At 42.4% G+C, this 17,076-nt stretch overlaps 1 protein-coding gene across 1 annotated transcript in view; it reads left to right on the top strand.

The window, feature by feature from the left end:
• Nucleotides 1-17,076, top strand: part of celsr3 (cadherin, EGF LAG seven-pass G-type receptor 3) — a 127,021-nt gene that overhangs the window by 44,348 nt on the left and 65,597 nt on the right. The window contains exons 3-4 of the mRNA XM_034087251.2: nt 370-658; nt 14,062-14,284. Of these exons, the coding sequence (XP_033943142.1) occupies nt 370-658; nt 14,062-14,284 (512 nt within the window). The remainder of the gene's footprint in view (nt 1-369; nt 659-14,061; nt 14,285-17,076) is intronic.

The raw sequence follows: 17,076 nt of genomic DNA, 5'->3' as shown, positions 1-17,076 counted from the left end.
TAATTGCTTATCGCGACAGGCACACCATAAAACATTGTGTTTGACTTTCATTAGTGAATGAAACTTTGTGCCCTTTATAGTCTGTGTCCAATATTGTGTATTTGTATATAAATCCTATATATATATATATATAGGCTATGCTAAGGTCCCGCTGCTGACACGATAGCAGTCATTTTGTGCGCATATGTAATTAAACCCATGATATCAAAATCTCACTCCAGCCAGGTACCCAAAGTTGGCAACCCTGGACTATGGTAGGGGAAACACTGCTACTACTACTACTACTACTACTACTACTACTACTACTACTACTACTTGTACATGCTAATGCAGCAATAACAATCTTCACAATGCCTCTTATTACTCCAGGTGCTCCCGTTCGACGACAATGTGTGTCTGCGTGAGCCGTGCCAGAATTACATGAAGTGCATCTCAGTGCTGCGTTTCAACAGCTCCGCCCCCTTCATCTCCTCGCCATCCATCTTGTTCCGGCCAATCCACCCCATCGCCGGCCTGCGCTGTCGCTGCCCGGTTGGCTTCACGGGTGATTACTGCGAGACAGAGATCAACCTGTGTTACTCCAACCCCTGCCTGAACGGGGGGGTGTGCGCCCGCAGAGAAGGAGGGTACACCTGCATCTGCCGTGAAGATTACACCGGTGAGTAGTGTGTGCTGTCGTTAGAGACTGTGCCTGTATTTCTGATGCTGTGGCAAAGGTGAAATGATAGAAAATCTCGCCATGTTTCTTTCTGGGTATAAAGGAATACATTGAGTGTGTGTGTCTGCACCTATATGAAGAAGATACACTAAGAGAAGTGATAGTGTTGTGAAGGTGGTGTACGTATATTGATTGTAAATTAAAGTGCTAGTATGTACACTTAGCTTTCATCTTTTACAAAAGACTCCAAGAAGAGTCCAATTTGTTTCATATGTTGGCTCTTTTTCATTTCAAATGATGGGAAATATTTCAAGCAATTTGATGAGTGCAAATATATCCTAAAATATATAAAAATAGTTAAAAAAACTCGAGCTGTCCTTGATGTTGATCACTCTGGTTAGCCACCTTGAAGTGTCTTGTCTACACGTTATTGGTTTAACTGATTGACCTTTCCAGTGCTTTAATTAAACAGTAGTTAAGAGTCCAATAAGCATTCAAGAGCCTGCAAATTAACAGGTCATTTATTATTTAGTAGAATTATTTTAGACACTTAGTATATACCATGCAGGTTATCATGTCGGCTCATGACACAGAAACAACGGGCTGAGCAACATGGCTTTTCCGATTTGAATCAAAAACGCCAAATTAGGCAGTTGAATAATTAGTTTTTACCTCTAGTTTAGATATTATAGAGGTGTGTGTGTGTGTGTGTGTGTGTGTGTGTGTGTGTGTGTGTGTGTGTGTGTGTGTGTGTGTGTGTGTGTGTGTGTGTGGTGTGTGTGTGTGTGTGTGTGTGTGTGTGTGTGTGTGTGTGTGTGTGTGTGTGTGTGTGTGTGTGTGTGTGTGTGTGTGTGTGTTTTTTGTCTTGATTGATGTGTGTTTAACTCCAGCCTGGTAAACTGTAACTGACTGACTGTGTCTCTTTGTACATGTCCCATGTTGGCTTCCTTTTTGATCCGTGCTGTTTTTACTCTGTTGAAACATGAAAGCACACACACTGCCTCCTGGGAGAGCTTCTTCTTCCACGGCTCTCTACCTGTTACTTAGTCTTTAGAAACACTTCTTCGTGGGCACCACATACACACAAACCACCTCCACCGCTGCCACCATAAACCCCTCACTTTTTTTCACTGTCGCCAAAGTAATTTGTTCCCTCTCTCACACACTCATATTTAATTATTTCTTACTTTTCCCAATACTCTAGACCTCACTCTTTCACTCCCTCTATCCCCTTTCCCCACTTTCTCAGCCCCTTCATACTACTGCATTTCTCCAATCTTGTAGCCATTGAGTAGGTTGTAGGAGAGGATAGATGCTGTAAATGTCAGTGTGAGTGTCTGGGGGATGTTTCACATTTCCTTTTATTTCAGATCAAAAGAGAGCTGGGGGAGTGAAGCAACACTTTTCTTTCACGAGCGAGACTGAGTCTTTTCCAAACTCCCACTGAAACAGACAGAGAGAGACAGGAGGATAAAGAGATAGTGGAATCGAGCAAAGTAGAAATGGAGGTAGGAAGTCAGTTAAAAGGAGAGAGAAAGACAAAATAGGAAATGGTGGAAGGAAAGTGAAAAGGAGATGGGAAGAGTCAGGACATTTTTGACAAATTAAGAGAAAGAGAAAATGTTGATAGAAAGAGATTTTTGGGATATTTGGCAGTATTAGTGAACAGTTGTTATTCAGGAGGGAAATGTGTTGAAATATCTAGAATATTTGCTCCATTGAGATTCCTGTGGTGAAGGAACCAAATTATGTTAATTTGAGTCTTACTACGACCCACGTCTACAAACAACCAAACCTTGTATGACAAAAAATGACAAATATCAGCCAAAGCTTGTATGACAGATGACGTGTCTAATTTTTTAACTAACTAACTGCAAATGTGGACATAAATCAGAATACATGTAATACAGTTTGAAAATAGGGAATGTAGATCAGTGATTGTAGAAGACAAAAAAACAAGACAGAATAACCAAAAATAGGAGGTGCAGAGAAAAACAAAATAACGTGTTAAAGGTGGGACAGGGGAGGGAGGGAGTGCCAACAGCGGAGCATGAGAGATGAAGGAAAGGACGGAGAGGCAGGTATGACGGCGATACGAGAGACGAGGGAGACAGTGAAATCAGAGAGCATACCATGGAAGGAGGGCTGCAGGGGAGACATGGGGCAGGAAACATCTGGGAGCAATGAGAGAGATGGTTGGAGGATGAGGGTTCAGGGAAATCAGATGAGGAGTCGGCGTTGTGCGCTTCCTGCGTGGGCGCCGCGTGTTGCGGTGTCTTGTCAACGCCCAGGGCTAGTGGGAGGAAGAGAGAGAGGAGGTGGACAGATCAACAGGGACGGATTGATTCTGCAACACTCAGAAATCTCCAGACATCTCACAGCCAAGTTTGCTTTCTAGCTCATCCGTTTCCATCCAACCTGCCTTCCTCCTCTGTCCTCTATCCATATGCTCTTTGTTGCTTTGAATCCCTTTTCTGTGAAACTATGGATTGCTCTCACAGGCAGGAGCTTAGCCTGGGGTTTTGACCTGAGACTGTACACTTTCTTTTCCTACTCCGTTTCTGACGCTTGAACTGTAGCGTTCAATAGACCAATTGTTGGTGTAATGTTGTATGTTGGGCGGCTCAAGTCAAATGTTTTGAATGAGAAGTACAACCCATTCATAAAGGGAAATTACGCCCTGCTTGCTGACATTAATATTTCCTTTTAGCCGACTTTGTTCAGTGCCTCACCAACACAGTTAAGTACAAATAAAAAACTCCCCATTGCTCCCCGGGCGCTGTACAATCGCTGCCAGCTCTTAGAACTAGGATGGGTTAAAAGCAGAGAACAAATGTCACTGTGTGCATGAACATGTGTGACCAATAAAGAGGGTTTCATCCGCCAATTCTATCCATCTATCTTTAAGGCAGCCTCTTCCGCCAAGACACTGAAAGTCTTCACACTACCCGTAACCTCAGGCTAACCCTTCCCTAAACCTCACATTTAACCCTGGGATAAGACAGGTTTGACACTCTGACTGGGGGTTACAGCCGCAGAGAAGAAAGGCAAGCACTGCCTTGTACGGTGCCAGAGAGGGAGTGTTAAGACATCGTTTGAGGCGTTGAATCAGCAGGGTCACGGGCGGTTCAGCTCCGTGCTGAATTACAAGTGAAAGCCTGGGGTTGTAGATGTTCTGTTTGATAAACCTGTTGGGTTGAAAACCAGGGTAAAAGTTAAGATGTTGCTCAATTCAATTATGGAAAGCTCTTACTTTACTGATGTGTACCAGCAACACTTTAAAGTGCTCAAACAAATGAATATTCAGTGAGCCGTCGAGCAGCCTTGTTCACAGCTGACATTTTGACACAGGTGTTACTAATTACATTAACGAGGGCACTTGACTATTCAAGTGTGTTTGTATACTAGAACTTCAAAATCGATGGAGCTAATTGTAAGAGGCGTCGTTCCTTTTTATGATTAACACCTGTGCTTTGTTCTGCTTTGACAACATCTTTGTCTGCTTTTAAAACATGACCATTGAAGGCTTTACTCCATTAACACAGCTGCAGCCTGTGCCATGTGCTCGAATGGTCTGCTCCTCCAACTCCTTTTATGTTCACACAATTTGCAGCACACTAAACAAGAAACAAAAAAGATATAGTAAGACATCTAAATAATATTCCAGTGTACTGCTCTGCTGCGGTCGTTTAAAATATGCTATTGACCCTGTTGGATTTGGATGGGGACATCTGCCACCTGAAGAAGAATCAAGTTAGAACCAGTAACCCAGCTGTTGTGCTATTTCAACCAGAAACCAGATTTGCTTTTTACAAACCCAAAGACCACCTAATGACTGTCCTGTGAAATCGAACTTCATGCCCCCACAATATAATCTGAAGTGTGAAGGCTGGTTGAGGCGGCAGCTGTTGTTAATGACGGATTTGTTTGTTTGGCTGAGATTATACCCTTTGGACTCTAAATTATAAACCAGTGCTCGAAAACTAAAATTGAATCCGAACCTGTGAAAAATACAGGTGATAAAAGGAAACATTTATATTTAGAATGGAACATTTACTTCTGCTCCTCGAGCTCCTGAAGCTCTGCAATCTGCTCTCTTTTATAAGAATTTAAATATTTCCAACCCCAAGCGCTAACTTCTGTCAGAAACATGGAGAGCTTTGCCGTACGGATGTGCAACAGTCATTAACCCCGAAATCTAGAAAAAGACCTCAGTAGTAAAAAGAGAAGTCCCCAGTGGACAGTACACCTTAAAGGTAGGTAGGTACGAATGGAGAAACCAGCTCGAGTGCGCTAGAATTTGAAAGTCCACAACCGGAAAAAATCTGCCTCTTCCTTCAGACTTCCTTACAGAGCCCCTCCTCCAACACACACGAACGCGCACATGACCAATGAGGGCACGAGATAAGTGTGTGCACAGATGGAAGGCTGACAGGCAGGTAGGCCATCCAGTTACTTTAGCCGGCCCGGCTCAGATGATTGGTCGTGCTTTTTACAGCGCCACGGCTTCCACAGATGACATTGTTATGTATTTATTCTCAGGGCATTTAATGTATTCATTGCTATCGGGACGTTAAGAGCATTCCATGGAATATAACAAGTGTTTCTGAAGTGAATTACCTACCCCACCTTTAAAGACGGATATCAGGCCGTTGTGTCCTTGGGCAAGACACTTCACCCGAATTTGCTCCTGTGGGTATCGTCCACAGTAGATTACCATTACATGTATGATCTGTATATGTAATGTGTATTAAGCGCTTTGAGAGTCTTTGATAAAGCGCTATAATAAATATAAGGATTATTATTATTATTATATATATATAGCAGTAGACAGAAAGAGAGCATATCTGATCGTTTTCACATACTGAAACAAAATAGACTCAGAAGTGATAAGAAGAGAGGCACATTATGCAGATTAAAATATGCAAGATAAGCCTCCGAGAGCCAAGAGATGGAAGACAGAGAGAAAGAAGCAAGGACGCAGACTAAATTAGTTTGTGAGAAGATAAAGTGGGGAGGAGAGAGGACCCAGGTAGGAACGAAGTCGCCTGGTTGTGTGAAGCGATCTGTAGTATACACCGAGGGAAGACGAGAGACCGGAAAAGAGAAACAGACGGAGAAAAACTGTGGTAGGCAGAGGTGAGATTAGCGTTGGCTGTGATGAAGCTGATATGCATGTTACAGTGAGAAATGTAATCCAGCGGATAGGGAGGTAAACAGATCACACACAGAGCCAATTGGCTTGAGGTGGTTAAGATTATGTCAGGCGTGTGAAGAAGAATATGCATTTAAAAAAAGGTGTGGAAGGCTGGAAAGTTTAAAGCAGAAAAGAACGAGAGAAATGAACAACTGAGAAGGAGAGGGGAAACACATTTAGTCTGTTGAGATGAGATGGAGGCATTGGCTGTGAGAATGAATCAGTTTGGAAAGATAGAGAGCAAGCCAGAGAGAAGGGAGTGAGGAGAGAATGAGTTGGGATGAAAGAGTAAGGTTGGTGATGAATACAGAGGAAGAGGAGAATACGTTGTGTTTGGCAAGACACGTCTGAAATTAAAGAATAAAGAAGAACCAACATTTACAACTGGAATCTATCTGACAAACAGATCTGTAAAAGTGTCCGTGGTGCTCAGTGTCGAAGTCTGTGATAAAGCAGAAACTATGTTCAGCGTTCTTAACATATGCCCATGGCAGGACTGCACCATGAAGTCAGAGCTAATTACTTAGCTAATCCAAGCTCATGATGTGCTCAGCAATGTCCAACTCCCACATGTATAGCCAAGAATTGATTGATATTTTGGGGCTTTAGACTAAGGACTTTCACTACAATATTAATTAAAATGTGTTTAATCAGAATGTAATCAGCTGTCCCGTAGAATGAATCGCAACACGCAGCAGCAATGTGTGGAGAATGAAGTCATTTAAAGAAAAGAAAGAAAGTCTAATGAAAACTCAATTAATTTGGGAATGATAAGAAACAATGTGAGGATTTAGACATTCGGAGAGGACAAATGTCAGAGACAAGCTGCTGGGCGATAAGCGGCAGGACTCGAGGAAAATAGAGTGAGTTCATAAAAGGTGGATTAAAGCTCACATTTCAAACCGTGACAAGCCGAACGGTATGTTATGTGAAGATAATCGAATGTATAAGGGGGGGAGAGGTGGAGTTAGACGACGGAAGACATTTTAAAAGAAAGTTTGAGGAGGAGAGAGATGAGTTTCTTTGGTAAATAAAACCAGGCGAGAGTAGGGGAGAGCAGGGGAGAGCAGGGGAGACAGATAATGGTATGGGATGGATTCAGTGGTCTCTGTGACACTCATTTCAGAGGTCATTCATCGAAAGAGCGTGTGTGTGTGTGTGTGTGTGTGTGTGTGTGTGTGTGTGTGTGTGTGTGTGTGTGTGTGTGTGTGTGTGTGTGTGTGTGTGTGTGTGTGTGTGTGTGTGTGTGTGTGTGTGTGTGTGTGTGTGTGTGTGTGTGTGTGTGTGTGTGTGTGTGTGTGTGTGTGTGTGTGTGTGTGTGTGTGTGTGTGTGTGTGTGTGTGTGTGTAAATTATTGGGGCGAAATTAGTGTGTGCGAGAGAGGAAGCAAGCATGCGAGGATAATAAATTACTTTCTGGAGAATTAAGTAAAAAAAAAAAGAGCAAAAAGCCAGAGCAATGAGACCGCTTAGTTTGGAGAAGGAGGTCTGGTAGAGGAAATATAGACATTTAAATACATCATAGACATGATTTGGAGATTTGCATGCTATATGAACACATGCACTGCAGGGGACGTTCTTTGCTGAATTGAGATGGATAAATGCATTAAGCAGTGAGAGAGGAGACTCAATTAGTTTTTGTGAGTTGCAGAGCATGATGGGAGGGGGGGGGGGTCTGTACCTCAGGCCCCTCTGCAGTGTTTGTGGGAGATGTGTCATGTGAAGAGTTAGAAGTGCTGTGCCAACTAAGGACAATATGTTTTTGGAGCAGTTAGAAGAGTTTTCTTACATGACTACTTACATTTGGGTTCTTGTGAATCCATAACATACTTCAACCATGCAAACTTTATAATTAAATGTTTACATTTCTAATCCCACATTTGTTGAGATGTATACAGTATGCAAAGGTAATACCTATGTTCAGTTGAGCATTGAACAAGAATCATTGGAAATGTCCAGGTTTTGGAAGAAAAGGACAATTCCTCTTTGCATATGAAAATGATACAACATTAGAAAGAGAAGCGTGCAAGACTAGGGTAAAAAAAAGTTTTAAAAAATGCAGCAGGGTGAAAACAGAGCAGAGCTAAACAGAATCTAAATGTGGGAGGTATCTACAATCTTTTGAAATGGGCCAAAATGGGCAAAAGAGGATTGTGAGCAAAAGTCAAGGCAGATAAAAAGTGGAAATGGGGGAAAAGATATCAATAAATGATTTGAAGGTAGCAGAAGGGAAAGCTGCAACAGATTGAGAATAGGGTGGGGGCTTTGAGGCAGATGGAGGCTTGAAGGGAAATATAGCAAGATTAAAAAAGAAACTTTTTACTTCCTGACACCAAATAACTTTGGAAGCGATTTTAGCGTCAAAGAAGGAATTTCCAATGTCAGAATATAATCCTAAAGTTGGTGCAATGTTGGTGAAGGTGCTTAGGAGACAGAAGGGGAAGTGACTAAGACAATGAGAGATTGAGCGATTTAAATAAATGACAGAAGGCTAATACTAAAGATGAATAATTAAGATGAGGTTTAAAGTTTGCTCTAAAGAGAACATAAGCAATTGAGAAGTATAAAAGGGATTGCGTTGGAAGGAACATTACAAACAGGAGGTACTGTCAAGCAAATAATGAGAACAAATCAAGTATGCCTGAAGGAAGAAGAGAGCAGCTGAAGTTAAAGAAGCTTCGATGGTTCCAGGTACCCTTTGTTCAGAAACATCCAAAGACGTTATCAATATACAATCAATTAGGGCTGCTCGATTATGGCAAAAATCATAATCTCGATTATTTGAGTCAATAATTGTAATTGCGATTATTAAATGCGATTATTCATTGACTTTGAAAACATCCATTTATTGGAGAAAAACAATGTGAACAGTATGTTTTTAACAGTTGATTGCCCTGAACTTTAAGTATAATTCAACTGAAAAACAAACAAAAAATTATAAGAAAAGAAAAAGTAATAATGATAATAAAAAAATAATCATTTTATTTCGATTACGTTGTTTTCCTAATCGTTGCAGGCCATAATCGTAATCGCGATTAAAATACGATTAATTGAGCAGCCCTACAATCAATGACCTATAACTCCAAATCATTGGAGGCACTTTTTCTTGTTGCGTTGCAAAAAGAAAAAAGAGAGCATCAAATAAGGGGAGCGAGCTTTACAGAGGGAAGAGGAGAGGAAGGAGAGGAGCGAGGCAACTGAGAGACTACAGGCCTCTAGGGATGAACCATGTGTTGGGGTAGGGGAGATGGGGTGGGTGGTTGGGCGGAGCAAACTAAGATGCCGGGGGGTGGTTGAAGAATAGTGGCTTTGATGAATAAAACATCGGCGTGAATGAAGGGTGTGAATGCATTAAGCAGGCGTAGAGGAGGAAGGGAGGAAGAAAAGAAAACAAGATATGGGAAGAGAGGAAGGGGAAAGGAAGAGGAAAGCATTGAGAGATTATTTTACAGTAATGCCAGGTTCAGGGAGGAAAGATTAAGGAAGGAAGGAACAAGGAGAGGAGTAAGATGTGAGGAAAAATGAAAGGGGTGATAGGAAACAGAACTCTGCTTTGAAACTAAAGAGCGAACGGAGAGAGATAGTTTTCTTTGGTGGGTTGCCTGTTTTGTTTCTAAGTCTTTGTGGATGTGTGTGGTGGAGATGTTGATGTATAACCCCATTACATATGAAAGCATTCTACATTTGACAACGGAAGTGTTACAAACAAAGTAGCACTTCTGTTATCCAAAATGGTTCTCTTACAACTGGGATCGCACACCACTCAACGTGTTACCGATGCATTCGCCTGGAAGCAGCATTTCAATGTAAAGCTGGTTGAAATGAAGATACCTTTGAGAACTCCTGCTTACTGGGCAAATATATTCAACATACATTAGGCTAATAGGTACATAACGCTTTTTGCTTGATAAGAAAGTCATAAACAACCATTTTGCAATCAATTATTCAATTAAGTTATTTATCAAACAGAATTATAATATATGTACAGTAATGGTTACAGCCTCTCACATGTGGGGTTTTACAGATCTGGAATTTCAAAGTGCTGTCTTTCTGTCGGACACACGGTTTCTCTAGTATTCGCTCGCCCTTTGTGTCCACGTGAGTCTGCATGCTGAGCAGAATGAGGATGTGCTGAACACACCTAAGGTGACTTTGTGTGGAGATATGTGTCAGAGCCTCTGTGAAGTGGACGCCTTCACACTGTCTGGGCAAGAGACTTGAGAGCATTGTGTTGAGTCAGTGTGAGATCACGTCTGCGCTGCTTTACTGTCTCTCATTAGTCCGTGTGTGTTCTGCAGTTTTCATGTGGGCACCCAGGTGTGTGTTTCTGTCCATTTTCCCGCTTCAATATATGTCATGCCAGTCTGTCAACCTCTGTGCAACCATAATTAAGCCAGCATTTGATTTTGTAGGTGTGTGTGTGTGTGTGTGTGTGTGTGTGTGTGTGTGTGTGTGTGTGTGTGTGTGTGTGTGTGTGTGTGTGTGTGTGTGTGTGTGTGTGTGTGTGTGTGTGTGTGTGTGTGTGTGTGTGTGTGTGTGTGTGTGTGTGTGTGTGTGTGTGTGTGTGTGTGTGTGTGTGTGTGTGTGTGTGTGTGTTTATCTCTCACCACACGCATAATTCATGAGTGTTAATGTCTACTTATTTATTTTAATATTAATGAGGAGGGTCTGTCTGGATGCAACAGACAAAGACAGGGGATGGATGTGTGTGTGTGTGTGTGTGTGTGTGTGTGTGTGTGTGTGTGTGCGTGTGTGTGGTGTGTGTTTCTCTATTTAATTGGTTCCCTGTTGTGTGTACTTACATAGAGGTATACGTTTATTGTGAGAGGGGGGAAAAGATGAGAGAAAGCTTAACAAGGACAGACAGGTGTGTGTGTGTGTGTGTGTGTGTGTGTGTGTGTGTGTGTGTGTGTGTGTGTGTGTGTGTGTGTGCGTGCGTGTGTGTGTGTGTTTCTCTATTTAATTGGTTCCCTGTTGTGTGTACTTACATAGAGGTATACGTTTATTGTGAGAGGGGGGAAAAGATGAGAGAAAGCTTAACAAGGACAGACAGGTGTGTGTGTGTGTGTGTGTGTGTGTGTGTGTGTGTGTGTGTGTGTGTGTGTGTGTGTGTGTGTGTGTGTGTGTGTGTGTGTGTGTGTGTGTGTGTGTGTGTGTGTGTGTGTGTGTGTGTGTGTGTGTGTGTGTGTGTGTGTGTGTGTGTGTGTGTGTGTGTGTGTGTGTGTGTGTGTGTGTGTGTGTGTGTGGTGTGTGTGTGTGTGTGTGTGTGTGTGTGTGTGTGTGTGTGTGTGTGTGTGTGTGTGTGTGTGTGTGTGTGTGTGCGTGCTCAGGGTGATTTATTGGTGTGAGGGAGTATGTTTGTCAGGCAGATATCGGCTGCCCGGTGGCATGAGGAGAGGAGAGGAGAGGCGTGGCGAAATAAAGTGATGTACCGTAGGATGGACAGATGACTATAAAGTGAGCAAGTGATGCATGGAGAAGTAGATCCAGAGCTACTCTGCGTCATACTCTGATTTAACCCGGTGTGTGTGCGTAGTGTGCCTGACAGTGTGTTACAGTGCCTTGCAGCCAATGCAGCAGTGTGTCACTCAAACTGGGATCAATTCCCAGCTGAGCGGATTGCATGGCACCCGTTTCCCCCAGAGGGTCCGTCCCAGACAGCCGAGGGAGCGAGACAGCGTCCCGCCGCCAACAGTTAATTCATTTTGGATAGTGTCGTTTATCAGGGTTGATTAAAAAAATATAAAAATGTTTTGCAAGTACAACCCAATTGGGCGGAGGTTAACATGCAGTGCCTGGGCAGTACACCCAAGTCAATGTGTGGGAACACTGGGTGAGACAAAAGAGAATGACTGTAGAAAGATCAAATATGGGGGAAATCATAACCGACGCTGCATAGTTGAATATTGTTCTGTTGTTGTGTGCCATTATCAGGGCCAACCAATCTTATGTTCTGATATTCTCTACATTTTGCCCAAAATGTCGAGCAGTAAAATAATACCCTACTTTGCTCGCTATCTTCAAAGCTGAGCATGTTCAATTTTGGCAGCTTTGATCCCTGACATAGAGGAGGATAAACTGATATAATTCAAGCATGTTAGACCTTTTGATTCTCTCCAACAACCTCACGGTGGGGTTCAGTCTGTGTTGTATGTGTCGCACCAAGTCAGCATCAGTGTGTCTGTGTGTCTATGACTTGTTCATTTGTGTGTGTGGTCATGACGTGTGTGTGTGTGTGTGCGCGTGCACTGCAGACTGTGTTTCAGAGATGGCCTGTGTGTCCATGTCTTGTGTATGTCAGATACTGTTTGTGTCCAAACGATCATGAGGAAAGCTGAAGGCTTCTGTTGACTTACTGTACAACAGCAGCACTGTTCGTCATCTGTGTGTCTGGTTGCTTATTATTGTGTGTGTGTGCGTTTGTATGTTTTTGTGTGAGGCTGTGAGGACCCTGCCAGGGGGCATTTAGGCATTTAAAAGCAGCACAAACGGTGCCAACAGAGACGGCTACATGATAACACCCGACAGCCTTGAGGGCAGGGGGAAATGATGTGTGTGTTTGTGCATGTGTGTGAGAAACCGAAATAAAATGAAAACAAGCGTAATATTAGAGAGGTTGAAGGTCATCTTTGTTGGAAAACCAAAATAAATTATTAATGAGAATGCATTTTGGTTTGTTTACCTGATATGTTGCTGTGTTTTGTGTGTGTCTGTGTGTGTGTGCGTGCTGTAGGCAGGTTGTTAAATGAATCCTTGAGGAGACATGTGTCTGAAGGCTAGTTAGAACCATGTCTGCTGTGTTTATATGGAGTGCACTGGGTGTGTGTGTTTGTGTGCAGCTGCTTAATGTCAGACAATGTGTGTGTCCAAATATGCTCAAGGAAAGGTGAAAAACAAATACTCCTACACACCTCTTTATGTGGGTGATTGTGTATGTGTGTGTATCCGTGTGGGTTGTGTGGGTGTTGTTGCCTCTCGAGACACTTCAGACTGGCGCTTGTTTGACTGGCAGCCAAATCAGTGTTTATTCTTGTCCGCAGATTTGTTTGTGTTTTTTTCACAGACTAAAGCAACAGATTTGCAGATTGCAGGAAAATAGTTTTTGCCCCCTTTCTGCTGCAGACATACACTTTAAAATAGATTTTTTTTTGTCCAGCTGTTTTTTGTATAACTTCTATTCTTTGTTCACTTAAAGCATTGTAAGGTTAATCGTTTCCAACAGTTGCTCTGACTCCTGCTCCTCAGGAATCAGCTCCCTGCTGTTTCCACAGTTTAATCAAGTCATTTACATTTGAAGCGTCTGCTGAGTGCAGCTCACTGCCTGGAACACAGCCAGCAGCCATCTCTTCAGCAGTTCACATGGGAAACCAACCACAGCTTCATAGATTGGGGCAATTTCAAGACCCTCAAGTTTCTTTCTTCAAAACCTACAGAAGGCTTTCACGCTGTGTGTATTCAAGGTCCTGTCAATAGCAATAACGGTGATTTCATTTCTGAATGTATGACCATTTTAAAATAGCTTCAAAATCAACTTATCTACTGTTTGTGTGTCGATAAGTATGCCCTGCCTTCAGGGTCTGTCAGGGTGTAACTCTGTCGTTGTACTAATTTAGCAGCAATTGAATTGAACCGTATCCAGCTAAATGAACTACCTATCTCAAAGCCACCTTCACTTACAGTAACAGTTTACTCTGTTGTGTAGATGTTTACTAAATTCAAGTTATTCCTTCCTTCCATCCTAATGATATTAATAATAGTCCTCACAATATTTGAGGTCAACCATGATTCAAATGTACAGTAGCACATACGCCTTGGGGTCTGGACTTACATTTGAAGTAAAGCTCTGTTTGCCCTGGTTTGATTGGTTACACAGCATGTTGAGAAGGACATGCCGGTGAGTGCAGCGGGGTCAGAGCTTGTGAGAATGACTTGCCTGCAGTCTCAGTTGAAAAAAAGCAGAAAAATGGCAAAAAGACACTGAAGAGAAAATCTGCCCTTAAACAAAAACAAGTTATCATGTTATTTTGATACATTAAAAGATGCTTGAATAAAATAAAAATAATTTAGATCAATATAATTTGTGACTTCTTTGAGGACTTCTCCCACTGACTTTCATTTTGTGATCGTGTTATTGCAACTCCCAGGCAGGTTGAACGGAGGTATAAGTCATGAATTTATAATAAGAATGCTTTATCTTTTACCCCCAGGCGACCGGTGTGAGTTTGACCGGCGCCAGGGCAGGTGTGTGCCGGGTTTGTGTCGTAATGGAGGGACGTGTCGGGAGCTTTCGGGCGGAGGTTTCCGCTGCGAGTGTCCTGCCGGAGGCTACGAGCGTCCATACTGCACCGTCACCGCCCGCTCCTTCCCACCCAAGTCCTTCGCCATGTTCCGGGGCCTCAGACAGAGATTCCACCTGTCCATCTCCTTAACGTGAGTAGATTAGACGTTTGATCTTTTCTCAGTCTTGTCTATTTTTGACATTTTTGTTTGGATTTTGCTACTTTCCTTATTTTCCATCAGCCTCCATCTCTCCTCATGCACTCGGATAGAAATCCATAACCACTCCTTTTGATTCTCATTGCTCTTCCTCTTTCGGAGTCTCGCTCCCCTCTTTGCTTTAATCTATTTATTTCATCTCAGAGATCGATCCTATTATTCATGGTTTCTCCTCTCTCTCCCCTTTCATCCGTCAATGTACTGCTTTCAGTAACATCTCCTCTGCTCTCTCACTTTCCACTCTCTCTTCGACATCATCGTATCACCCCTGCATGCTCCTGTTTCAGACCTCTCTGACAAGACAGATGCTGTGTATCTTGTGACCCGATGCTATCTCTGTGAAGGGGTCAAACCTCTCAAAGTTATCTCGCACTTACAAAAAACATGACAACAAAACAAATTTGAGTTACAGTACATTTTTTCAATTGTGTTGCTGGAAACCAGGCTCGTAGTTAGCCTTTTTTTTTTTTTTTCGCTTTTTTTTTTAAGCCTTTTTTTTTTAACATTTCAGCTGACGTTTTATCACAAGAATATGAACCTAAGTGCAACCTGTAGAGACGTGAGTGAGATCTGTTCTACCTGCATGTCTTTAAGCTTAGCCAGGTTCGTTACCTAGCCCCAGCTTGCTCTCTTCGACTGCAGATCAAACAATATGTCTGTAGAAGTCAGTGATCGCATCCTTCCTTCCTGACGGCCAAGTCTTTGTCTTTCCCACTGCTGCTCATTCACCTCTTGACATGCGGGATATCTGAAGTGTTCCTTAAGAGTGGACTTATGGGATGGTTGCCATGGGTGATGTCGTCTTATGATAGTTGCTAAGGTGACGTTGCCCATGTGGTTGTTGCTAGGCATGTCTGGCCACCATGGAGTGGTTGCTATGAGACTTAGTATTAGTATTCTGGCCAAATTAGTTTTTGTGCATTGCTGGTGCGTGAAGCCATGACAGGATCTGTTTCATTGATTTGTGACCTCCAGTCTGGCAGTGATTGTAAGTCAAGGATTAAAGTGCGATGTGACTGGTTCGTTGTTGAAGCTTACTTTGTGAGAATTTAAGAGGCGTTTCTCGCCTTGGAGTCATGGGGGCAGCTAAAGTGAGCAGCTACACCTACCATCAGGGTGTCTTTTTAAAAGGGTGTTGTGTTCTACGTCAGCCCTGCCTTGCCCTATTGTAGCAGTTTCCGTGTGTTGCTCTAGTAAGTAAGTGAGATGGATTCATAAAGCTTTTTCCACAGACAAATGACACAAAGTGCTTTACACGGGCACTGTTCAAATGATAGGAAGAAAATCATAGAGGATAACATAACTACCTGAGCACACAACACAAAGTGAAAAATACTACATTTTATACAATTTACAGTGACATTTATCCAAATGTCCCTCTAAACAGGTATGTCTTCAGCTACCTTCTTAAAGAATTGACAGAATCAGCGGTGATTGGCTGAGGGCTGAGAATTTCTAAAGTTTGGTGGATGAGGCTTTCATGAGACAGACAATTAAGCCCTTGATCTTAATCCAATTTCTTCGGGTATAGTTTATACTATTTTGTCCGGGCTAAACTGTACAGTAGATGCACTGACTGGGAGTCTTCTTCCCCTCACGCCAGTGTTTAATTTAGTCTCCTGTCTGCTGCTGGCTAAACTCCTTGGCCTGGATTCCACATCAGGGCCAAACAGGACTCACTCATTATTCATGTCACACACTTTCTCCCCAGCAGTTTATTTCTCCACTGTAAAGAACTATCCTTTTTTCATCTTTCACCCAAAAGCAGCTTGAGACGTTCAGTAGCGGTAACTCTGCCTCAGATTTTATCGAGCGTTTCCGATATGTCCTAATGTACGCAAATCGTGTGTAGGAGGGTGCTGCAACTACTGTATGTTTCAAGTTGTCAGTAGCTGCTCAGCTGAGAGAATTGAAGAAATACACATTTGAATGCATGTCTGATGCGCCTTAATGAACGTTATTGCTTTACTGAATCATGCACAGTCTCCATCCACTCTGCAAAGCTCACTTCTTTTCCCATCTTCTTCTAATGGCTTGAAGAGATGACATCTTCGTACAGTAGATAGGATGCCACAATGCTGTTGGAGCTACAGCAGAGCATGTACACAGGACACATGTTAGCTATTCAATAACCCAGGGTTTATTTTAGACAATGACAACATTCTCAGACATCAGGCGTATAAAAGTGTGATAGAAGTATTGATGAGTGTAACAATAAACTAGGAAGAGGAAAGATTTTTCCCAAAGGACTTCAGTTTATGCCATAAGTTCATAAAGGAAGACATTTATTTTCAGAACATTTTAAGACTGGATGAATATTTCTTTGCAGTGGGTATTTTGGAAACATGTTGCGACTAGATGAAGGCATCTTTTGCAGTGTGAGTCTCCCTGCATCTTGTTGCCAGGAGGGAAGATGTGTCATCTGTTCTGTAGTATCAAAAAAGCAAACATCTTCTTTTGATCAGGGTGTGTTAACATGGCAGCCTTGGACTCCCCTTGTCCCCTCAGCCTTACTATAAAAAAGTCTAAAGTATGACTCAACTGAGCAGCTGGAGGGAGAGGAGGCCTGCAGCCTGCCTAGTCTATACTCAACCTTTGATGAGGCTTACTGGAGTTGTTTTTATTGCTGGTTGAAATAAAATGTGACTGGGTCATACAGTATACTTGATTTATTTTTGACTGTTTTTTGGACGATCATAATATAAATATTCCTATTACATGCACTA

The sequence above is a fragment of the Pseudochaenichthys georgianus genome, chromosome 7 (genome assembly GCF_902827115.2).
Source record: "Pseudochaenichthys georgianus chromosome 7, fPseGeo1.2, whole genome shotgun sequence".
Taxonomy (NCBI): Eukaryota; Metazoa; Chordata; class Actinopteri; order Perciformes; family Channichthyidae; genus Pseudochaenichthys; species Pseudochaenichthys georgianus.
This window is presented reverse-complemented; position numbering and strand designations above follow the sequence as displayed.